The sequence below is a fragment of the Hemiscyllium ocellatum genome, chromosome 24, assembly GCF_020745735.1.
Source record: "Hemiscyllium ocellatum isolate sHemOce1 chromosome 24, sHemOce1.pat.X.cur, whole genome shotgun sequence".
NCBI lineage: Eukaryota > Metazoa > Chordata > Chondrichthyes > Orectolobiformes > Hemiscylliidae > Hemiscyllium > Hemiscyllium ocellatum.
The window spans coordinates 49,456,250-49,482,519 of NC_083424.1; the positions used below are offsets into that span (position 1 = coordinate 49,456,250).

At 41.5% G+C, this 26,270-nt stretch overlaps 1 protein-coding gene across 1 annotated transcript in view; it reads left to right on the forward strand.

Annotated features, from left to right (window-relative positions):
• Window positions 1–26,270, forward strand: part of LOC132827405 (protein HIRA) — a 111,835-nt gene that overhangs the window by 61,961 nt on the left and 23,604 nt on the right. Inside the window, exons 14-18 of the mRNA XM_060844073.1 lie at window positions 2,642–2,833; window positions 18,173–18,343; window positions 20,432–20,636; window positions 22,817–22,915; window positions 23,449–23,597. Coding sequence (XP_060700056.1) covers window positions 2,642–2,833; window positions 18,173–18,343; window positions 20,432–20,636; window positions 22,817–22,915; window positions 23,449–23,597 — 816 coding nt within the window. The remainder of the gene's footprint in view (window positions 1–2,641; window positions 2,834–18,172; window positions 18,344–20,431; window positions 20,637–22,816; window positions 22,916–23,448; window positions 23,598–26,270) is intronic.

The window sequence follows — 26,270 nt, forward strand, 5'->3', positions numbered from 1 at the left end:
TATGTTAGAATGCACTATAATTTATTAACCACTCTTTCTCAATCTGTCCTGAAACCTTCATTGATTTATTCCCTTGAAGCTTCCCAAACACCAAGGTTAAACTAACTGGCTTCTGGTTACTGCACTTATTGTTATGCCTTTTTTTTTTCTATAGAAGAGTGTAACATGTGCGATTTTCCAGTTCTCTTACATACCCCTGAGTTACAGGGTCATACAGCATAGAAACAGACCCTTATGTCCAACTAGTCCACAGGTTTCCATACCACACTGGCCCTCCCTGGCATGTGCTTGGCTCATTGTCTAATGAGAACCAGAAAATCACGTCCACTGCCGCCTCTTTGAATATCACAGCACCTTCCTTTCTTGATAAAGAGAGGTGCAAAATATTCGGTTAAACCTCCACTGCCTTCCTGCATAAATGGTATTTTGTTCCTTAATTGGTTCACTTTTCCTTTAACCATCTTTCTACTACTAATATGCCTCAAGAAAATTTTTAGATTCCCATTTCTATTAGCTGCCAGTCTTCTTTGCTTCTCTTCGATCGTTTTTCATTTTCTCCCTGGACTTTGTATATTTAGCCTGGTTTTCAATTGTATTTTCCACATGATGTCTGCAAGAGTTCAATATGGAGGAAGTATTGCTGACTGAAATAGTGAGAGATGTTTACTCAAGGCATTGGGACATAATACACCAAGACCTTTTTAATGCAAGCACAAAACAATAACTTCGACGGGTGGCAGAGTGTCTGAAACAATAACAAGCATTTAAGTAGAGGACCCTTACCTTTAGCAACTGTGAAGTCTGTCACTACATTGTAAGATGGGTTCATAGTTGGATGCTGTTCTCCATTGGGGCTCCTTCATAATAGTGCCCTAATATTCCTCTAGCTTCAAAAGTATATGTTGTGGAATTTTATAAAGTAAAATGAGATTTGAGGCCAATGTTTTTGTAAATTATTTTTCTCCTTGAGATAGTTGATGAACATTCAACTCTGGGTCAGAAAGTTTGTGGGTTCAAGTCAGTGCCAAGATGTAAATGCACAATGCAGTAACAAAAAAATGAAGAAGTGCTACATTGCCAAAGTAACTTCCCCCTTGGGATGAAATATTAAATTGTGACCTCTTCCCATGGGTGTTAAAGGTCCATGATAATACTTCAATAAGAACAGAGAGTCATGAAAATGTGTCCCAACATTCCTGTCAGACACTATTGGAAGATCATTCAATACTCATTCCATCTATTTACTGTTTGTGAGGTGCTGCTAGTCAATGGCTGAAATGGTCACATGCTTTTAAACTGACTCATTGTATGATGCTTTAAGATATTTCAATATGCAAACAAAGAATTTTTAACTGTGCCACCTAGCATACTCCAATAAGCATGTGAAAATATACAAGTGATGTGCTAATTACAGAATATATGATGGCATTTTCACTTCTGTTTATTTCCCACTGGTCACTTCTTTAAAAAAAAATGCTGTGTGGATCAGTGTCTGATCAGAATTAGGACCAAAAGGAGTTTGAAGCAGCAGATTGTGTCAGAGAAGTTTAGGTTTGGAATTGTAGTGTGGCTGAAGGTATTATTATGTGCAAACATTCTCAGCTGAGATGAAATCAGAATGTTTTTTAAACATTCTAGACAAAACACATTATGGTCTCTGCTTCATAATTTTCTTCAATTCAGTCTCTCTCCAGAAAGAGAAACAGGTGTCTTTTTGATTGTCTACACTGGCATTGCTATTGTATTTCCTACATTTCATCACATAATCATTGTTTACAGGGACTCTACAATCCTATCTGCAGCATTTGCTTTGACAGTTGCAGCAAAAAACATTATGTGCAAAATGTTTACCTCTACCACCTAGTATACTTCAAGTGACTCTTGGTTCCCCTTTGCCACTCTTGTGCTGTGCAACTTTAGAACGTTCAGGCCATAGCTACATTGTTTGAAGAATTTATAAGGCCACCAAGTGTCCTTCGTAGTGTTATGGTCATGTGCTATATGTCTAGCCCTGTAGAGCTGTATTGTTATGGAGCGTAGACCAGAATGGCTGTTTCAGAATAAAGCAAGGGGCGGCGGCATGATACCTCCGTGGTTAGCACAGCTGCCTCAGCACCTGGGACCCAGGTTTGATTCCTGTCTTGGGGGATTGTCTTATGTGAAGTTTGCACATTCTCCCCGTGTCAGCATTTCCTCCGGGTGCTCTGGTTTCCTTCCACAGTCCAAAGATATGCAGGTTAGGTGGATTGGCTAAGCCAAATTGCCCACGGTGTCCAGGGATGTGTAGGCTAGGGGGATTAGCCATGGGATATGCAGGGGTTATGTAGGGAAATGGATTTGGGCATGGTGCTGTTTGGAGGGTTGGTGTGGATTGGAAAGGGCTGAATGGCCAGCTTCTACACTGTCAGGATTCTATGATTATATGAATTGAAGATTCCAGAACTTGATATCTACAAATAAAATATGACTGAGTACTAGACTGTAGCTACGAAAGAAAATAATCTTCTGAATTATTGTGATTGCTGTTATTTTAATCATTTTAGTACAATATTTTACTACCCAAGAATCATTGTTTAAGTAAATACCAATGCCGCGATAACACTTCTCTCATGAGCTGCCTTTTGTTTTATTCTGTTATCAGGGATTTTTCGACTGCTTTTTTTAACAGTGTGCCCATCACGGGGGCACTTCCAAGTTCGGTGCTGTCTTCACATATCAACCAGCCACAGCCCTCTTCAGACTCTAATGCTGCCAAGTCTGTCTCCAGCAAACTAACTCAGGACCCTGCACCAGCCACTGCAAAATCAGCTGAGGACATCCCCAATAAAGACGGGTAAGGCGCACAACACTGACTACAACTGGATTGGAATAGTGACATACAAATAGCACAATGCCATTTTTATGTATTCTTCAGGGAGGAAGTCCTGTTAACCAGAACTGATTAGAGCTCAACAAAGATAAATGAAGTTCCATGTGTAGTGAGTTTCTAATGTAGACTGTACTGCAAGAAGTATTGAGAAGCAAAACAGGACTCTTCTCATTCCCCTCCTCCACTCGGAAGGACAGAGCATAAACCGCAACAGGTGCTATTCTGTTATGGTGGCTATAGTAGAGCAACATTGCCATCTAATGGCAAGAAATCAACACTACAACAACAAAGTGCAACTGATCAGAGATATTAAGAAGTCTTAGTGATGTACAGCACAGAAACATACCCTTCAATCCAACTCATCCATGTAGACCAGATATCTTAAACTACTTTGGTCACATTTGCCAACACTTGGCCCATATCCTTCTAAATGCTTCCTATTCAAATACCATTCCAGATGCCTTTAAAATGTTATCATTTGGAGACACCAGAGTTGGACTGGGGTGTACAAAGTTATAAATCACACAACACCAGGTTATAGTCCAACAGGTTTATTTGGAAGCACTAGCTTTTGGAGCGCTGCTCCGTTGTCTAGTAGTTGTAAAACACAGAATTTATAGCAAAAGTTTACAGTGTGATGTAACTGAAATTATATATTGAAAAAGATCTGGATTATTTGTTAAGTCTCTCATCTTTTAGAATGACCATGTTGATTTCAGTTCTTTCATACTGTAAATCGCAAACGTTTTTTTTTAAAAGTTACATTCTCAAGTGAACTTTAACAATTGCTGTCATGTCAGCCCCGATAATGTATTGAAGATGTGAGTTTCCCTGTGTGAGGCTGTCTGTATCACCATGGTCAGACTGATTCTAATCTAAAAAATGGATTTATAGAATCTTACATGGATTCATGCAGTTTTTGAGCAAAGTAAAATATAATTCTGCAAGTACAAATTCACCCCACAAACCTATGAGTGTGAGTGTGTGAAGGAGTGTGTGTGTGTGTCCGTCTGTCTATGTGAGTGCGTATAGTGCAATGGCGTCAGCTGTAGTGTGACATATGAACCCAAGGTCCCAGTTGAGGCCCTCCCAATGGGTACCGAACTTAGCTATCAACCTCTGCTCGGCCACTTTTTTCATTGTTACTGTCCTGAAATCCGTCTTGGAGGACGGTCACGCGAAGGTCCGAGGTCAAATGTCCCGGACCGCTGAAATGTTCTCCAGCTGGAAGGGAACACTCCCGTCTGTTGTTTGTTGTGCATTGTCCATTCATCCATTGCTGTCACCTCCGCTTGGTTGCGCCAATGTACCATGCCTCAGGGCATCCTTGCCTGCACAGGAGATAGACAACGTTGGCTGAGTTGCATGAGTAGCTTCGGATCTCAGTCCTTCGGGTGACCGTCCTCCAAGGCGGACTTGAGGACAAGCAACAACGATAAATGACCGAGTAGAGGCTGATAGCCAAGTTCGGTACCCATGGGGATGGCCTCAACCAGGACTTTGGGTTCATGTCACACTACAGGTGACCCCATTGCACCACCCACACACCCCCATACAGATACACACTCAGGCAGACCCTCTCTCATACGCTCACACGTACACTCCTAAACACACACCCTCTCACAGACTTATACCCCTTTACACTCTCACACATACACACACACACTCCCACAGAAACTCATAACCCCACCCTGCGCCACACACACAAGTTTGTGGGGTGAATTTGTACTCGCAGAATTATATTTTACTTTGCTCAAAAACTGCATGAATCCATATAAGATTCCATAAATCAGTTTAGAATCAAATTGACCATTGTGGCACAGACAGCCTTACACAGGGAAACTCACACCTTCAATACATTGTCTGGGCCGACACGACACCAATTGTTAAAATTCACTTGAGAATGTAACTTTTTAAAAAAAATTTGCGATTTACATATGAAAGAACTGAAACCAACATGGTCATTCTAAAAGATGAGAGATTTAACAAACAATCCAGACCTTTTCCAATATATAATTTCAGTTACATTGCACTGTAAATTCTGTGTCTTACAATCTTATTCTCCACGACCATCTGATGAAAGAGCTGCACTCCGAAAGCTAATGCTTCCATATAAACCTGTTGAACTTTAACCTGGTGTTGTGTGATTTTTAACTTTAAAATTTTGTAAATGTACCAGCCTTCAACACTTCCTCTGGCAGCTCATTCCGTACACGCACCACTCTCTGCGTGAAAAGGTTGCTCCTCAGATCCCTTGTAAATTTTTCCCCTTTCAACCTAAATCTATGCCTTCTAATTCTGGACTCCTCAACCCCAGCGAAAAGACCCGTCTGTTTACCTTATCCATGCCCCTTCATAATTTTATAAACCTCTATAAGGTCACCCCTCAGCCTCCGACGCTCCAGGGAAAACAACCCCAGCCTATTCAGCCTGTCCCAATAGCTCAAATCCTCCAAACCTGGCAACATTCTTGTAAATCTTTTCTGAACCTTTTCAAGTTTCACAACATCCTTCTGATAGGAGGGAGACCAGAATTGCACACAATATTCCAAAAATGCCCTAACCACCATCCTGTACAGCCACGATATGACCTCCAACTTCTATACTCAATTCTCTGTCTAATAAAGGAAAGCACCCCAAATGCCGCCTTCACTATCCTATCTATCTGCAACTCTACTTTCAAGGAGCTATGAACCTGAACTCCAAGGTCTCTTTGCTCGCAACGCTCTCCAGGACCTTACCATTAAGTGAATAAGTCCTGCACTGATTTGTCTTTCCAAAATGCAGCTAACTTAAACTCCATTGTCCATCTGACCAAGATCCTGTTGTACTCTGTGGTAACCTTCTTTGATGTCCACTACACCTCCAATTTTGGTGTCATCTGCAAACATACTAACTATACCTGCTTTACCCAAATCATTTATATAAATGAACAAAAGCAGTAGAATCCAGCATCGATCCATATGGCACTCTACTGGTCACAGGCCTCCAGTCTGAAGAGCAGCCCTCCACCACCACCCTCTATCTTCTGCTTTTGAGCCAGTTCTGTATCCAAATGGCTAGTTCTCCTTGCGTTCCATGAGATCCAGCCTTGCTAACCAGTCTATCATGAGGAACCTTGCCAAATGCCGTACCAAAGTCCATATGGATCATGTCCACCACTCTGCCCTCTTTGTTACTTCCTCAAAAATTCAATCACGTTCCTGAGACATGATTTCCCACACATAAAGTCATGTTGACTATCCCTAATCAGTCCTTGCTTTTCCAAGTGCATGTGAATCCTGTCCCTCAGGATTCCCTCCAACAACTTGCCCACCACTGATGTCAGGCTCACTGATCTATATTTAAGAAAGGTGGTAAGGATAAGCCAGGGAACTAGTGGCACCACGTTAGCCAGTCTCCAGTCTTCCAGCATCTCATCTGTGATTATCGATGATTCAAATACCTCCGCAAGCAGCCCAGCAATTACTTCCCTAGCTTCCCACAGAGTTTTAGGGTACACCTTGATCGGGTCCTGGGGATTTATCCACTTTTATGTATTTTAAGACATCCAGCACCACCACCTTTGCAATTTGAACATTTTTCAAGATGTCACCATCTATTTCCTCACATTTTATATGGTCCATGTCCTTAGCCACAGTAAACACTGATGCACATTACTCGTTTAGTATCTCCCCAATCTCCTGCAGTTCCATACATAGACTGCCTTATGAGGGGCCCTATTCTCTCCCTAGTTACCCTTTTGTCTTTAATGTATTTATAAAATCCCTTTGCATTCTCCTTCAACCTATTTGCTAAAGCTATCTTATTTCCCCTTTTTGTCCTTCTGATTTCCCTCTTAAGCATACTTGTAGTATCTTTGTATTCTTCTAAGGATTTACTTGATCTCTGCTGTCTATGCCTGACACATGCTTCCTTCTTTTTCTTGAACAAGCTCTCAATTTCTCTATTAATCTGGCATTCCCTACAACTCCCAGCCTTGCATTCAGCCTATTAGGAATATACTTTTTCTGGATTCTTGTTATCACATTTCTGAAGGCTTCCCATTTTCCAGCTGTCTCTTTGCCTGCAAACATCTGCCCTCAATCAGCTTTTGAAAGTTCTTGCCTAATACCATCAAAATTAGCCTTCCTCCTATTTCGAACTTTAACTTTTAGATCTGGTCTATCTTTTTCCAACACTATTTTAAAACTAATAGAATTATGGTCGCTGGCCCCAAAGTGCTTCCCACTGACACCTCAGTCACCTGCCCTGCCTTATTTCTCAAGAGCAAGTCAAGTTTTGCACATTCTCTCGTAGGTGCATCCACATACTGAATCAGAAAATTGTCTTGTACACACTTAACAAGTTCCTCTACATCTAAACTCTTAACACTATGGCAGTCCCAGTCTATGGAGAAAATGAAGACTGCAGATGCTGGAGATCAAAGCTTAAAAATGTATTGCTGGAATTCCTGAAGAAGGGCTTATGCCCGAAACGTTGATTCTCCTGTTCCTTTGATGCTACCTGACCTGCTGCGCTTTTCCAGCAGCACATTTTTAAGCTCAGTCCCAGTCTATGTTTGGAAAGTTAAAATACCCTACCATAACCATCTTATTATTCATTAAGGTAATTGAGATCTCCTTACAAATTTGTTTCTTATTTCATGCTGACTTTTTTAGGGGGGGGGGAGGTGCGGTCAGTGGTCCAATCTCTGTTCCACCCAAATAACTTCCCTGGACATATTCCCAAGAATATCCTCCCTAAGTATAGCTGCAATGTTATCCCTTATCAAAAACAACACTCCCCCTCCTCTCCTCTTGTCCCCCTTTCTATCCTTCCTATAGCATTTGTACCCTGGAACATTAAGCTGCCAGTCCTGTCCATCCTGAGCCACGTCTCTGCAATTGCTATGATATCCCAGTCCCATGTTCCGAAAGCAAAATACTGTGAATACTGAAATAGAAATAGCAAATGCTGGAAATGTTCAGGCAGCATCTCTGGAGAGAGAAACAATGAACATTTCAGGTCGAGACCTTAAAGCAGAAACACTCCACTTGAAGGGAAGTGAAAGTTTATTTGGTGTCATTGTTTGGGACCTGGTTTTGAATCCAGTCCATATTGATGGAATGGAAATGCCTAATGACTTTAAAGGTTCAGGTCATAAATGAATCACAGTGTAAGACCAACTTTGAAATTCTTGCCAATATTCTTGGTCTCTATCGGACTTCCAAGTGGGAACTGAGCATGTCACATTAGTGCAATAGGATGGCATCTTTTCTGTTACAGGAATAGTATAGAAAGATTTTTTTTACTCCCTAGCATTTATCACTTGGGGATGTTTAGTGCTGTAATTGTTCAATAATAACATAAAAGCCAAAAGAAACAAATGGAAATAAAAGCAGCTGGGATTTTCAAGTCTTAAAATGGAGGGGTTTACCAAGTTTGCCTCACTTCTGAGAGACACCTGGCTCAAAACATTAATTGTTTTTCTTCCCACAGTTGCTGCCAGACTTGCTGAGTTTCTCCAGAAATTTCTGTCTTTCCTTCACTATGTTGCTGTGTAAATCTTCAGCTCACAAGCTGCAGTGTTCCAAACAAATTGCCAAACACATTCTGGTGCCACCTTCCTGAAGTTACAACCTTATTCTGGCCCAGATCTTTTATGGTGAAACTTTATTTCGATACTGTTTCTCAATGTTAAATAACAAAATATTCTCTTCTACATGCTAGACTTTTAACCAACTGCAGCACATAGTTAAAGTTCCTGTGTTTTGCCTGGTCTTGAATCTTTTGTGGAATTTGACTCTCAGTCGTTCCCATTTATGTAATACTGGAATAACAGAAGATTGATCCAAAATGGGATACTGTGAATGAGTAAATTAAGCAGTTGACCATGTGTGTTAGCTGCACAAAATATTCTGTTAATTATTAGAATGCTTTTCAATTGATTCAATTGATTTTTGAGGTCATTGGGGACTGTTAGATTCTACGAGTAAAAAGTGAGGTCTGCAGACGCTGGAGATCAGAGCTGAAAATGTGTTGCTGGTTAAAGCACAGCAGGTTAGGCAGCATCCAAGGAAGGGCTCTGGCCCGAAATGTCGAATTTCCTGTTCCTTGGATGCTGCCTAACCTGCTGTGCTTTAACCAGCAACACATTTTCAGCACTGTTAGAATCCAAGCAACATGTCTGTGAAGTTACTTTTGTTCCCCCTTCCCCCACTCAAAGGGACAGAGTGTGATCTAAATTGATGCTATTAGGTTGTGGCGATTATAGTAGAACAACATTGCCATCTAATGGCAAACAGCACCACCTGCCAGCACTGGCCCATATCCCTCCTAACCCTTCCTATTCAATACCCAACCAAATGCCTCTTAAATGTTGCAATTGTACCAGCCTCCACCACATCCTCTGGCAGCTCATTCCATACACTTATCACCCTCTGCATGAAAAAGTTGCCCCTTAGGTCTCTTTTATATCTTTCCCCTCTCACCTTAAACCTATGCTCTCTAGTTCTGGACTCCCTGACCTCAGGGAAAAGACTTTGTCTATTTATCCTATCCATGTCCCTCATAATTTTGTAAACCTCTAAAAGGTCACCCCTCAGCCTCCGACATTCCAGGGAAAACAGCCCCAGCCTGTTCAGCCTCTCCCTGTAGTTCAGACCCTCCAACCCTGGCAACATCCTTGAAAATCTTTTCTGAACCCTTTCAAGTTTCACAAAATCTTTCCGAGACCAGAATTGCAAGCAATATTCCAACAGTGGCCGAACCAATGTCCTGTACAGCCACAACATGACCTCCCAACTCCTGTACTCAATACTCTGACCAATAAAGGAAACCATACCAAACGCCTTCTTCACCATCCTATCTACCTGTGACTCCACTTTCAAGGTACTATGAAGCTGCACTCCAAGGTCTCTTTGTTCAGCAACACTCCCTAGGACCTTACCATTAAGCATATAAGTCCTGCTAAGATTTGCTTTCCTAAAATGTAGCACCTCGCATTTATCTGAATTAAACTCCATCTGCCACTTAGCCCATTGGCCCATCTGGCCCAGATCCTGTTGTAATCTGAGGTAACTCTCTTCGCTGTCCACTACACCTCCAATTTTGGTGTGATCTGCAAACTTACTAACTGTACCTCTTATGCTTGCATCCAAATCATTTATGTATCTGACAAAAAGTAGAGGGCCCAGCACTGATCCTTGTGGCACTCCACTGGTCACAGGCCTCCAGTCTGAAAAACAACCCTCCACCACCACCCTCTGTCTTCTACCTTTGAGCCAGTTCTGTATCCAAATGGCTAGTTCTCCCTGTATTCCGTGAGATCTAACCTTGCTAATCAGTCTCCCATGGGGAACCTTGTCGAACGCCTTACTGAAATCCACGTAGATCACATCTACTGCTCTGTCCTCATCAATCTTCTTTGTTATGTCTTCCAAAAACTCAATCAAGTTTGTGAGACATGATTTCCCATGCACAAAGCCATGTTAACTATCCCTAATTAGTCCTTGCCTTTCCAAATACATGTACATCCTGTCCCTCAGGATTCCCTCCAACAATTTGCCCACCATCGAGGTCAGGCTCACCGGTCTATCGTTCCCTGGCTTGTCTTTACCACCCTTTTGCCACGTTTGCCAACCTCCAGTCTTCCGGCATCTCACCTGTGACTATCGATGATACAAATATCTCAGCAAGAGATCCAACAATCACTTCTTTAGCTTCCCACAGAGTTCTTGGGTACACCTGATCAGGTCCTGGGGATTTATCCACTTTTAACCGTTTCAAGACATCCAGCACTTCCTCCTCTGTAGTCTGGACATTTTGCAAGATGTCACCATCTATTTCCCTACAGTCTATATCTTCCATATCCTTTTCCACAGCAAATACTGATGCAAAATATTCATTTAGTATCTCCCCCATTTTTTTGTGGCTCCACACAAAGGCCACCTTTCTGATCTTTGAGGGGCCCTATTCTCTCCCTAGTTACCCTTTTGTCCTTAATATATTTGTAAAAACCCTTTGTATTTTCCTTAATTCTATTTGCGAAAGCTATCTCATGTCCCCGTTTTGCCCTCCTGATTTCCCTCTTAAGTATACTCCTACTTTCTTTATACTCTTCTAAGGATCCACTCAGTTTATCCTGACCTATAACTGACATATGCTTCCTTCTTTTTCTTAACCAAACCCTCAATTTCTTTAGTCATCCAACATTCCCTATACCTACCAGCCTTCCCTTTCACCCTGACAGGAATATACTTTCTCTGGATTCTTGTTATCTCATTTCTGAAGGCTTCCCATTTTCCAGCCATCCCTTTACCTGCAAACATCTGCCTCCAATCAGCTTTTGAAAGTTTTTGCCGAATACCGTCAAAATTGGCCTTTCTCCAATTTAGAACTTCAGCTTTTGGATCTGGTCTATCCTTTTCCATCACTATTTTAAAACGAATAGAATTATGGTTGCTGGCCCCAAAGTGCTCCCCCACTGACACCTCAGTCACCTGCACTGCCTTATTTCCCAAGAGTAGGTGAAGTTTTGCACCTTCTCTAGTAGGTCCACCTAGTCGGCATGGACGGGTTGGACCAAAGGGTCGGTTTCCATGCTGTACATCTCTATGACTACAACAACACAGTGCAACTGATCACAGATGAGATAATTAAACAAAGCGAAATACTGTCAATGCTGAAATAGCAACAGCCAATACTAGAAATGTTCAGGCAGATTTGGCAGTATCTGTGGAGAGAGAAACAATTAATGTTTCAGGTAGAGATCTTTCAGTAGAAACATTCCACTCAAATGGAGGTGAAAGAATATCTGGTACCATGGTTTGTGACCTGAGTTTGAAACCAGTCCAGATTGATTGATAGAATGGAAAACTTGTCTAATGATTTAAAGTATTTAGATCACATCATGAGTTAAATACAATACAAGACCAACATCTAATTTGTTGCAAATATTATTGGTCTCTGTTGACCTCCAGGTGGGAGCTAGATGTGTCATATTGGTGCAGTATAGAGGCACCTTTCTGTTACAGGAACAGCACAGAAAGATTGCTACTCTTTAGCATTTATGACCAGGATGCTCAGTGTTGGCAGTGGGACTTCGTGATTGCAAGTAATAACACAAGTACAAGCATTAGCCAACGGAAGTTAAGACAGCTGTAATTTGAAGTCTTGAAATAGAGCAGCGTACCAAGTTTGGTTCCCTTTGTTGCTGCTGTAAAAGCAGGTTCATAGAAACACATAAAATAGGAGCCAAGTTGGCTATTTGCCCTTTCTGAGCCTACTCTGCCATTCATTATGATCATTCAACTCAATAGTCTTCTATTTTTTCATTTCCTTTGATCCCTTTAGTCTTGATGCTGTATCCAATTCCTTCCTGCAATCATACAATGTTTTAGCCTCGACTGCTTTCTGTGGTAGCAGGTTCCACAGGCTCACCTGAACAAATTTCTCCACCTCTGTCCTAAATATTTCAGTTTATATCCTTATGCTGCTTTGACCCTTGGTTCTGGACTTCCCAGACATCGGAAACATCCTTCCTTCTTTTATCCTTTCTCGTCCTGTTAAAGTTTGTGGGTTGGCTACAGTCTTGACTTGAGCCAGTAAGTTCTGGGTAAAAGTACCACTCCAGGTTTGACTTCAAAAATCAAAGCTGAAGACCTGACAGAGTGCTGCATTGCTGGAGATACCACCTTTCAAATGAGACATTAAACCAAGGCCCCAATCTACCTGGAAAAGGGTCACCCAGACTCTAGGCATTATCTGCGGCTTCTCTCTGCAAATGCTGCCAGACCTACATAGTTTCTGCAGCATTTTCTGAATTTGTTTCACTATGTTGCTATGTAAATCTTCAGCCCACAAACACAGGTGTTCCAAACAAAACACCAAAGAAATTATGGTGCCTTCTTCCTGAAGGTTTTACCTTATTCTGGCCCAGATCTTTTCTGGTTAAACTGTATTTTGGTACTGTTTCTCAATGCTAAATAACAAAGTATTATCTTTGATAAGTGCTGGACTTTTAACAAACTGCATCATGCAGTTCAAGTTCCAGTGTTTTGCCTGGTCTTGAATCCTTTGCAGATTTTAGCTCTCAGTCGTTCCCATTTATGTAATACTGGAATAACAGAAGATTGATCCAAAATGGGATACTGTGAATGAATAAATTAAGCAGTTGACCATGTGTATTAACTGCACAAAATATTCTGTTAATTATTAGAATGCTTTTCAATTGATTTGACTGATTTTTGTGGTCGTTGAGAGCTGTTTAGTTTCTAAGCAACATCTCTGTGCTATCAGTGAAGTTATTTTTGTTCCCCTCCCCCACTCAAATGGACAGATGCATGATTCACAACAGGTGCCATTCGGCTGCGGTAGTTATAATAGAACAGCATTGCCATCTAATGACAAACAATCAACACTACAACAACAAAGTGCAGTTGATCAGAGATGAGATAATTAAGCATAGAGTTATAGAGATGTACAGCATGGAAACAGACCCTTCGGTCCAACTCGTCCATGCAGACCATGCTGACAGAAAAGAACATGATATTAAATGTTGGATGGCAATTGTCTCCGCTCAGGAAATCTCTACTGGAGTTCCTCAGGGCAGATATTTCAATCAACTTGATCAGACCAATCATGAAACCTCTGCAGCATGTGGGACTTGATCCCAAGTCTCTTGACTGAGGTAGGGACACTACCACTGCATCACAAACACCTCAGGGTAATGCCATCAGTCCAATCTTCTTCATCAGTGACCTTTCCTCCATCCTAAGGACAGAAGTGGTGATGTTCGCTGATTGCACAATGTTCAGCATCATTCATGATTCCTCAGATACCGAAGCATTTCTTGTCCAAATGCAGGAAGACCTGGACAGTATCCAGGTTTGGGTCGCCAAGTGGCAGGTAACATTCTGCCAAACAAGTGCCAGGCAATGATCCATCTCCAACAAGAATCTAACCACCACCCCATTACATTCAGTGGTGACACCATCACGGAATCCCCCAATATCAACATTCTGGGCGTTATCCTTAACTATAAGCTGAAGGATTAGCCATGTAAATACTGTGAGTTTCTCCAGCACTTTCTGTTTTTAACTAAACCTCAAATAATGTTTCACCATAAGTCTGAGTCAGGGTAAGGTTATTATTGCAGAACACAGCACAAAACTCTATAGTTAATTTCCATACGTTTTATGGACTCTGTTAAAGAGCCCTTTTCACACCCACTTGCTGTCTTAAATTATTTTAGTCAATGAAGTGCTTCTTGAATTGTAGCCATTGTTCTAATATAAAAACGATGCAGTAGACAATTTTTGTGCAGCAATCTTCCACAAACATTCATGTCTTGAGGATCTGATAACCTATTTGTGTAATGTTTTGCAGGATTTCCCTGCTCTTTAAAATAATGCTATGGAACCTTTTAAATGCATCATAGCAGGTAGAATGGGGAAAACACACAAAAACAGAAATTGCTGTCAAAACAAATCAGGTATGGCAGCACCTGTGGAGAGAAAACACCATTTATGTGTTGAGTCTGGGTGATCTTTCAGGTAAATTGGGGTCTTGGTTTGGAAGGTGGTATCTCCAACAATGCAATGCCCTGTCAGGTCTACAGTTTTGAGTTTTGCCATTCCATCAATCTGGACTGGTTTCTGTCAGCTATGACTCTGACCAGCAAAGCGTTTTCCCCTCGATTCCCATTGTCTTGAGATTTGTCAGGACTTCTTGATGCCACTGGCCTTGATGTCAAGGTTAATTATTCTCATCTTGCTTTGGAATTCAGCTCTTTCATCCTTGTTTGAACCAAAGCTGTAAAGATGTTAGGAGCTGTGTGGGCCTTGGCAGAACCCAAGGTGACTGTCAGTGAGCAGCTTATTGGACCTTAGAGAGTAATTCTGCTTTTCTCTCTCTGCAGATCTGCTGATTTTTCTCCAGCATTTTATTTTTATTTCAGATTTCCAGCAACTGTGATACTTGGCTTCCAGTTTAATATTTTATTTTCTTAGTTGAGGAGGAAGATGTATTGTTTTTAATCAGCAGCAGCACAGTTGAGTTCCTGTGTTTCATGTTGTCAGTTCTTTTTGTAGATTTGGTATGATAAGAGAGTGCAATGGTAGGAAAGGGTACAGTGAATGTACAAGTTAAGCAGTCAGCCATTACAGTTAACTGCACTTCATGCGATTTCAATGTGGTTGACTGGGCCAGTGTTTATTACTCATTCCAAATTTCCCAGAGGGCAGTTCAGAGACAATTGCATTGCTATTGGTTTGGAGTCACATGTATGCCAGACCAGGTAAAGATGGTAGGTTTCCTTCCTTAGTGGGCAATAGTGCACCTGCTTTTTAAAAAAATGACAGTTGACTATGTGATCACCATTCCACCAGCATTTTTCTATCTCTGATTTTTATTGAGTTAAAATTTCACCAGTCACTATGGTGTGATTTGAACTTTTAAAAAAAAATTATTAATTCATGGTATATGGGCGAGCATTTACTGCCCATCCCTGATTGTCCTTGAGTAGGTGTTGGTGAGCCCAGTGTTCGGGATTACAAGTTCAGTAACATTATCACTACTCCGATGTCTAACATTACTGTTTTATCAATGCTTAATAGAATGCAAATTGATCCAAGGAGCTTTTAGATTACTGAGAATTCTCAAAACCTCTCTCTACTTTGTGACATTCTTTTGCGTATTAAACTATGACTATGTCCTTTCTGTGCTTATGCTGTTTATCAGTATTTTCAAACTACAATTTTCTGCACAAGTCACATTGTGCTGCACTTGCTTGGCAAACAAGATTCAATCCATAAATTCCTACATGCTTTACAAACTGAAAACCAAGGTCCTTAGCCTTGCATCAAGTATACATTTTGAACACTTTTAACTGACTTTATCTGAGTTACACTAGGTGGCAGTCTAATCATTTATTACTTTTTCAAATGCGTTTAAGTTCAGCTTGGTTCTCTTTTCTTGTACATTTTTCAAAATGTATACAAGTTATTTTGTTGCTTTTATATCTTTTCCATGTAATTGTTTGGCATATTTGGATCATGCTTTTGTTTAATACATGTCAGCCATAGCTCAACAGCTAATAGAAAAAGCAAGATATTTTGTGAAGTCTGAAAGAAAATGTCTGACTGTAATATCCAGTTAATTGTAATTGACATTTAAGTTAGAACACAAATACCCTCTATAAATAGGTCATCATAATCTTGGCTTTAAACTCTTTTACTGTTTCCACATCATTCTTTATTGTTGAAACCAAAGGTCATAGCCAAAATCATTGAATCCCCACAGTGTGGAAGCAGGCAGTTTGGCCCATTGAGTCCATGCCATCCCTTCAAAGAGCATCCCACTGTGCCCCAGCCCCTACCCCTATCCCTGTAACCCTGCGTTTTCCGTGGCTTATCTACCTAAACTGCGCACCACTGGACACTACGAGAGAACTCCACATAACCTGTACATCTTTGGACTGTGGGAAGAAACTAGAGCATCTGGAGGAAACCCATGCAGACATGGGAAGAAAGTGCAAACTACTCACAGACGGTCGCCCAAGGGTGCGGTCAAACTCATGTCCCTGGTGCTGAGAGCCAGCAGTGCTAACCACTGAGCTACTGTGTTGTCCAAAATATTTTCTAAAAGAAATTATACACACTTCCAAAGAACCCTTCACAAAATTTGCTTGTCCCAATATATTTTACCACCAATGAAGTACTTTTGAAAGTTCTGGTTATATTTTCAGAAATATGGAACTGACTGGACGCAGATCCCATTTGTGGCAATGAAATACATTACCATTGCTCAAAGCAAATGATCATTAAGGAATTTTTTAAAAACTGCCATGCTTCTGTTTTTGTTGACATAATGGTGTGGATTTTTCCATATCCATTTGAGAGGGAAGATGGTTCAACATCTCACATGACACTTCTCATATTGCAATACATTGTGCACTGCTCTAGAGTAATAGTTTGGACTATGTGCCCAATCCTGTCAAGCATCTGATTTGTTTAGAGTACTACCATTGATGCTAAGCCTGTTCTCTGCCTCATTATGAATTGGAAGGTCGAAACATCTTGCATTGTTGCAGCTGGGCAATGAAGGCACTAGTGTGATGTTTTCTAGTGTCTGTGGAGACAGTCAAACGTCATGTTCCATGTTCCATCATTGTAGGTCACTCTTAGGTGCCTTCAAAGTGGGATTTGAGATAAATGATAAGATTCAAGTTAAGTACTAACAAAAGACTCAATTCTGAGAGAATACGTTTAACCCGAATGTCAGAAGTTCTTTGCACACGTATGGTTTCGTGCAACTATAACTAGCTGTATCCAAATACATTGTTCTTTTACTCTAGTAACCTACCTTAAGGTGACATTAAACAAGTTGCTGATAATGGAGACCAGCCCAAATTTGTACAAAAGTTTGTTTGTAGTATCTTTTATGGATTGGTGAGTGAGGATGAGTCACGCTTTTTTTAAACTTCAAAATATGCTTTATTAATAAAAAAATCTTGACGTATACTCAGTCACAAATGCAGTTCGGTTCTGTACGTACAGTATCAAGGAAACAAACAAAAATTATCGTTAGACTCTAACCAAACAATACAAAGACTTCTCTTACATGTACAATACTATATTTAAATGCACTTGAGGCACAAGGAGGGTCTGATAACTGAACAGACCCTCAATTAACTTCTACAGGAAGACCTCAGTCTCCAGCTTTAGTGCATCCCTCAGCAGGTAGTCTTGTACTTTGGAATATGCAACTGAGCCAAATGCCCTTGCTCATCTCTACCAGTGGTTTCTGATTGTCCTTGGTATCCCTGAGCTGGGTGCAGGAAGGCCAAGTCTTGATTAATATATAATGATACCTACTGGGAATTATAATCAAACAACTTATTAACACTAGCTATCTGGACTTGCATGTGATGGATACTCATTTGGGTGAAGAAATGTGTTGTCACAACATAATTTAACCCCTTCAGGATGTAGGAGCGAGAATGAAAGTTAAAACAACAGTGAACCTAAAATGGTGATCAAATGCGAAATAGTGTAAAATGATAATGCTAAAACCTTGTACTATTTTTAAAATCTTGCCATATTTTAAGCAGTCTTTAGTAATTTCTTTCATTTCAGACACTTGGTTCTGGTGGTGCTTATCATATTCTAATATATTATATTTAATGATATATTGCAGGAGGAAATAGCATCTGTTCATGACAAATAATCCTGTAAATGAAGAAGGGTATCGGTAAATTATTGAGCTGTAATAGAGTTGAGAGCAACACCTGCACAGTACAGTCTTGTCTTTGTTTCTCAGGCCTGCAATTACGAGTACGTCCACTGCCATACCTACAAGCACACAACTACTGACCTCACCTTCACGGATTGAACCAATGAAAGCTCTAGATTCAAGGTTCACTGAAAGATCCAAAGCAACTCCGGGAACAGCTCCCATCTCTTCTGCCGCTAGACAGAGTGACTTGGAAAGGTATGGCCAAGGCAACATGGATGTGTATTGCATGGGTCCAGTTCAAGCAGCGAAGGGAGGAATGAAAATGTATTCATGGGTGACAAATTGGTACAATAAGGGCTGTGTTGTTGTGACTTATCGCAGCTTCGTTTATATGGACAGATATATCTGTATGTAGTGGCCCAGAACTTCCAATATCTGCATCAGGGCCCAAAGTAATTTTTGGGGGCTCCTGTTGAGATTTTCTCGATGCTACGTTTTGGTTTTACTGGGACTATGTGTTCATTCTTGCTATCTCTTATTAGGTGCTGCAGCCATGGTACTATCATTGCTTTCAGTATTTGGGTTCCAAAAAGCAGAGCCAGAAGAATTAATTAGTATCCTCAGTAATTATTAACCGTCCATTTAACTTAAAGCCACAACACACAAGGAAAGCGACTATTTTTCTTGGCACCGTGGTATTTAAAATAGCATAAGACAACAGCCATAAATTAGCAGTAGCTTTTTGTTTCAAAATAACCAACACACAATTCAACACAAAAAATCACTTTCTGATAAGATTACATAGTCACAAAGCTGGAATGTTTTAACCAGGTGCTGCACTGTCTGCACCTCTGATTTAAATTTGACAGTTGACACAATGTTCATTATAACAGCAATTCACTATAGATTTTTCTCATGGAGTAGCTCCTGAAATAGGAGCCAAAAGCTAGAGAGTCCACATTCATTTGCAGATAATTAATTATTTCAATGATAATTCGTTTTTCCAGCTGCTACTTGGCTGTGTATTCCTTTTGTTGACAGTTTGAAACTGAAGTCTTCGCAGTCTCCCTTTTCCCCAACCACTTATTTCCCCTCGACCCTTGCTACCACCATCTTTCCGCTCTTCAGTCGTGGATCTGCTGAAGTAAAGCAACACTTGGCCACCATCACCACTGTAGCCTTGGTGAAAGAGGCCAGCTTATGGCCTCCACTCTCCGTCAGCATTCGGTTTTCTAACTGTCCATTACTCCTCTAGTCAAAGCTTCTCTCCTGTATTTGTTGCCATTAGGTCACTACACTAGAGAGTCTATCATCAGCACACCCAAGAGTGAACCAGCCTGTGATTGGATGAGGGGATCCTTACCATTCACTTCCACTCATTCAATGGGGAGACTTTTTCGCTGATTGATAAGTGGGTGCTCCTGGGTATGTTGTGGATTTTTGAGCATGGGCTTGTCCATCATGCCCATGTATTTGGAATGCTGATCCAGATTCTTGAAGATTGGACCTGAGTTGGGAGATGTATATCACGAACCTTTGGAGGTGTGCGCAGGGGTGTAAATTGTCAAGCAGGTGTATTCTAGCTGGTTTCGGTTGCCTGGGACTCTCCGAGAAAGTTTGTGACACTGAGCTCTATTGGCTTCATTCCAAACTACATTTTCCTTCATTGTACCTGTCCAGCACCAGGTTAATATAATGCCAACGGCTTTACCCTGAGTTGTAGTTGATATTGGACAGGATGGGCAGTTGATGGAGTTTCTGTGAAATTGACGTTGCTTTCTAGTAAAACATGCTGTGGTGTGGAATGAGAATTACTTAGCATTTGTGAAACAATAAGGTAAAGTTTGGGAGAAGATTTGTAGCTCGGGTGCTCGTTGCTGTGGTTCTGTTCGCCGAGCTGGGAATTTGTGTTGCAGACGTTTCATCGCCTGTCTTGGTGACATCCTCAGTTCTTGGGAGCCTCCTGTGAAGCGCTTCTGTGATGTTTCCTCCGGCATTTGGCTTGTCCTATAATAGTGAACAGAGAACAGCCAGGGAATTCCTAGAGGCATGGCACTCATCCACAGATTCAATCAATAGCACATTGACCTGGACCCAATATACCGGCCACTGCAGCGGACAGCTGGAACTGACAACCGGAAGCGGTAGATACAAATCACTATAAATGCCGGAGGAAACATCACAGAAGTGCTTCACAGGAGGCTCCCAAGCACTGAGGATGTCACCAAGACAGGCGATGAAACGTCTGCAACACAAATTCCCAGCTCAGCGAACAGAACCACAACAATAAGGTAAAGCTGGTATGATTCCCTCTTCTCAAAACTCACTGTTCCCTCTGTGTAGGAATAAAGAGCAAGTACTCTCCAAAGACTTGAAGCTTAGAGAGGTTCAGGAGAGCAGCAGTGACAGTGAAGAGAAGATTCCAGCTTCCAAAATCTCATCGCTGTCTAAACGTAAGAACGACACTGAGGGAGAAGTTGTGGAAAAGAAAAAGAAAGGCCGACCAAGGAAAGAAACAAAGCACACGCCAGTAACCACAGCATCTCAGGTATGGGTCTGATAATCTCTAATAAAACTCAATAATTCTTCACTCTGTGGGCAAATGCACCCTCTTCACTGTGACTGTCTGTCTAGCTTCACATGTGTAGTGTAATTCTTAACACAAATTCAGTCCCAGATCTTTGTTGAACTAACTGATCTTAGTCAAGGTGCCTGTGGAGATGCTAAATTTGACTTCATTACTTCTTGATGAGGAAATGGAACTATCTCTCTTGTAAGTAGGTATTTTGTGATTAACCTGTTCAGAGATGTTGCTGTACACCACTGCAGCAGGTGGGACATAGAGCAGTACAGCACATGAACAGGTCCTTTGGACTTGTATGTCCCTGCTAACCATAATGCCATTCTAAATGTATCCCATCTCCTTGCACATGGTCCGTATCCCTGTATTCCCTATATGTTCATGTGTCTAGCTTAAGGTCTCTTAAACATTGCTGTTGTGTCTGCATCACTTGAACACAGGCTTCCTGGCTCAGAATTAGGGATGCTACCACTGAGTCATGAGAGCTCTCCCTTCCCTGGTTATACTCCCTGCTGAATGGCATCTGTGTTGGTCAGAGGGAAGGGTTCGAGATTGAACTTGTGAAATCCCAAGGCCAATTATCCCACAATAGCTATCGCTGTTTATATTTACAGAATGGCTACTTCAGCACAGGCCCAGTGATAAAGAGGAACTATATCTCAGTGCAATTTTTGATCCCTGCCGCCAAAAGTAAATAGCCTACATCATCTGTCCTTTGTGCTAAGCAAGTAGTCTTGGTACTTTCATAACATCATCCTCCTCTGTTGCACTTTGCCTAGACAGAATTTGTGACACTCTGGGCTACCTAGATGTTCAGCTTGCCCCCTCTGAACTTCCCTGATGGGGCCCAAAGGAACACAAAGCAATATATTGACTTGGTTGCGAGAAAGCTGAGGTTTGTACATCAGTCTGCTTTGAACTCTGCTCCTTTTTTTTTGGTCAGGATTTGCTCCCTAAGTCTTTAACTCACCTGAGGCATCCCCAAGACAATGGTACTATTTGTCATGGTTTGAATTTGTTTAATGAGTGCCAGGAAATACTTATGCCTCAATTGTATGCAGTAGGATGTCCAGAGGGATTGGACATGCATTGTTCGCTCCGAGTTTGACTCAAGCGTGCCGTGCCTCAGGCAAATGTTTCCTGTGCGCCAAATGTAAATGTGTTAATCTTGTCAGTCCAATTCTTGAACATAAGTTGCTTGGAGAAACTCGGCAGGTCTGACAGCATCAGTCAAAAGAAAACAGAGGTAATGTTTTGAGTCGAAGAGTGTGGTGCAGGAAAAGCACAGCCAGTCAGGTAGCATTCAAGGAGCAGGAGAATTGATGTTTCGGGCATAAGCCCTTCATCAGGAATGAGGCCAGTGTGTCATTCCTGTTTTGGGTCCTGTGATCCATTCTCGGAACATCTCCACAGAAGTTGCCATACTTGCTGAGTTTCTCTGGCAGTTTCTGTTTCTGTTTGTTCCAGATTGCCAATATCCACCGTTCTTTGTTTTATTTCATTCCATTTCTCGCTGGGTGTAGGTTGATAGCACAATCTGGCACATTTTGGCACACAGAACCAATTGTGTGCTGTGGGTGTACTTTTTTTGCAGTTAATATTGAGTTATGTTTGGACAATTTAAAGAGAGGTTTACTCTGCACTGGACAGACCCGACCTAAGAATGTTCAGGAAACACAAAATGATCCATTCTATTAGTCGTACATCCCTATCATATGGAAGCAGGCAAGGCCCATTGAGTCCACACCAACCCTCCAAAGAATATCCCACCTACACCTACCATGTCTTACCCTATCCCTGTGTCCCTGCATTCCCCATGGCTAATTCACCTGCATTTCTCTGACACTATGGGCAATTTTGCATGGCCAATCCATCTAACCTACATTTCTTTGGACCACTGGAGGAAACTAGAGCACCCAGAGGAAACCCACGCAGACTTGGGGAGAATGTACAAACTTGACACAGTCAGTTGTCCGAGGATAGAATCAAACCTGGATCCCTAGTACTGTTAGGTAGTAGTGCTAACTACTGAGCCAATGTGCTACCCTCAATTAAGTCCATTAAGGCAAAAATGAATTTACGTTCCTGATATTTTCCAGGAGGTGGAGAATGTTAACTTAGATGATTTCAACGTTCTTTCTTTTCAGGCTATCCCGTCAATAGAAAAGGAGGTGTCTCGTGTCTCAGCTCCCCTCGTTGTATTTAAACTCCCAACACCGGCACCAAAGAAAGCCTTTAACATACAGGTAAGAAATAGCATTGGCAACAGCATTCTTTCATCAACTTTCTAGAGTGTCCCTGAGCCAGGTCTGCACAGCATTTCAGGACAAGGTCTCTGAATGAGATTGCAATATCAAGACTAGACTACAGATATTGCAGTGCATGCCATCATCATGGAGCTAACGCTGTGCTGTCCAAATTTATCTTACTTAGGGAAAACCTCTCTCAGCAGGTATACGCAACTTTCTCTTTCCTTATCAGTCAAAACTGAATTTGAGTATCTGTCCAGGAGGTGAAAGGATAATGTCTGATTCATCTCGCAGTAAACTCTGTACTTATTGATAAGGAAATTGTATAAAGCCTTAAAGTTATTTGCAATAGGTGAACAATATCACATTCTACTTGTATTCCTCCATATGAAATTTGTTCCATAATTATAAAAGTTAAATCAATGATGAGGTGTTCAGTTGAAATCATGATTAAGAATGCATAAATGAATGACTTGAGAGAAATTGTGTGGAGTGTGCCGTCTAAGTCCCTTTTCCTTGCTTGATTTAAGGTAAGCACTGAACCAGCTATGTACATAGAGGTGGAAAATGAAGTTCCAACAGTAACGGGGTGGAAATTAAGCCGGTTAAAGTGCATGAGAGAAGGGAAGCAGTGGGACACACTACTAACCAGTCGAATCCTCACTGCTGCAGGAAGCTGGTGAGTATAAGCTTCACAAAAGCCTGATTGTAATTGTGAGAATTGATTTATAGAACTGGTAGGTGTTGAATTCTGGAAGTTGCTGATTCTAATACTGGTCTTGTTATTCATCAGGTTAATTCACTATTAAACTTCTTGATGATGGTTGCAGGAGTAACTGTTGATCTAATAGTTCTGCTTAAATTAGTGAAGTTTTAGATTTGTTACATATACATATCTGGTCTTTATGTATATTGTTAAGAGTTGCAGTGTAATAGGCTCCCTGTGCGTGTCTATATGTAAAGCTCCTAATCCTTATTCATTTGTTTCAATAGTGTAACTATGTATGAATGTTGCTCTTTCATCTTGTCAGTTGCGGTTACTTCCATGAAACTGCTATTACCATGTACCATTGGTGTAATGATATGGGGTTTACAATTTTAAGACTGTGGGTGACTAGCACGACCATTAATGGGGATAGTAGCTAGTTTCAGATTTCTTTTTGAGAGGGTATTTTGAAAAAAAAAGCTGTTTCCACGTGACTGATACTGGAACTTATTAATGCATTTAAGATGTGTGTGGAGAGGACAGAAGTGGTGAATTGTCTCTTGATTGTAAATGTTGACAGCCACAAAGTGATTTAGCCTAGGTCTACCATGATGTATTGCAGAAAAATAACTTGCGACTGTGGTTTGCCACCAGGCACCTTTCCAGCCTCTCCACGTTTCGGTAATTTTTCCCATAGAAGTGTGTAGGTTTTCTTTCCTCATTCCTTGACCGTTTTTGTGACATACAGCTTTGGGAAAGAGATTTAACTTGTAAAACCTCTTGCCAAAAGCCAGGTATTCAAATAGTTATCTTGTTCTCAGACACATGGTTTTCTGTCTCACTGCTATATTAAGCATGGGTTTCAATCTGAAACACTTCATTTGAATAGAGCTGAGTGCCACATCAGGAGCTAGAGAGTGGGGGAGTTGAACTTCAAGGCTTTTCAACTGCAACTCAAGTTGAGAAGTTATTTACTGTAATACTTCAAGGTACTTGCATGAGGTGGAAAGAGCTCATTTAAGGAAGGAAAATGTTTTCAATTTAGAACAAAGATAATTTAGCATTCGTGTCTCTAACCTGACTCCCCATTTGACAGACTCTTTCATGCTGAAGGGCTGATTGGACATATTCTCGTTTTATGATTCTGTGATAAATAGTCAAAATGGTATCGAAATGCGTACTGACTTTGAAGCTGTAGAATTTTAAAGAGAAAAACGGATTCACTGTGTGGAGTTTCTTAGAGGTCCAGAATAATTTAAGAGAATGTTATTCAGCAGGTGGAATCTTCCAGAAAACTTTGCAGTAAATATTTTGGTCAGCATGCAGCGATCCATTACAAATGTGTTGAAATCTGCAGGGCTAAATGCATGTTTCATATTGACCATTTCTATGATCGTTCACACATACAACTGTTGTATTATCTTTAAGATTAGGGTTTGCAACTGACTGCTTTCTATTCTTTCATCCTCAATGTTTTACATCATGAGCAAAGAAATATAACACTTGCTCTCTCGAACTCAAGCTTTGAATGATAGATATAAATGGGCATATGATAATGCACCAAGCTGTGCAAATCATTTGAAGCAAAAACACTTGACTTGCCCTACAAATAAATAATGTGCAGTCCTTCTACGCATCCATACCCCACAAGGATAGCTTTCCGGCCCTCAGCTTCTTCCTCTCCAATAGACCCATCCAGTCCCCTTCACCGATACCCTCCTCCTTCTCGCCTAACTAGTCCTTACCCTTAATAACTTTTCCTTTAACTCCTCCCATTTCCTCCAAATACGGGGTGGCCATGGGCACTTGGATGGGCCTCAGCTACGCCTGCCTCTTTGTTGGCTATGTCAAACAGTCCCTCTTCGGTACCAACACAGGCACTGTACCCCAACTCTTCGCCGTTTCATTGATGACTGCATCTGTGCAGCATCCTACACCCAGGCTGAACTGGAACAGCTCACAACTTCCACCCCACCCTTAAATTCATTTGGTCGATCTCAGACACCCCCTTCCCCTTTCTTGACCTCTCCCATTCCATGGCTGGCGACAATCTCCGGATGGATGTTTACTCCAAACCCACAGACTCCGATAACTACCTGGACTGCACCTCCTCCCACCCGGTATCCTGCAAGAAGTTCATCCCGTTCTCCCAACTCTTTCACCGCATCTGCTTGGACAAGGAGACATTCTATTCCCAAGCATCCCAGATGTCCACCTATTTTGAACAAGGTGCTTTTCCTCCCATTGTCATCCAGACAGCCCTCCACGGCACCGTCTCCATTCCCCGTTCCTCTGCTCTAACCCCCACCCCCAACAAGTGCAAGGGTCTCCCTCTTGTCCTCACATACCAACCCACATCCAAAGTATCATCCTTAAACATTTCCGCCAACTCAACCAGATGCCATCACCAAGAACATCTTTCCTCCCTTCCCCCCCCCCCCCCCCCCCCCACCCCAACACCCACCCCTGGTCTGCCTTCCGCAAGGACCATTCCCATCGTCAATCCTTTGTTGTACCATTCTCCTCACCAAACCCTCCAACTCCCAGGTACCTTCCCCTGCAACTGTAAAAGAGGCAAAACCTGCTGGCACACCTGCATCCAGGGCCCCAACCTGCCTCACGTCCAACCTAGTTTACTGTATTTGG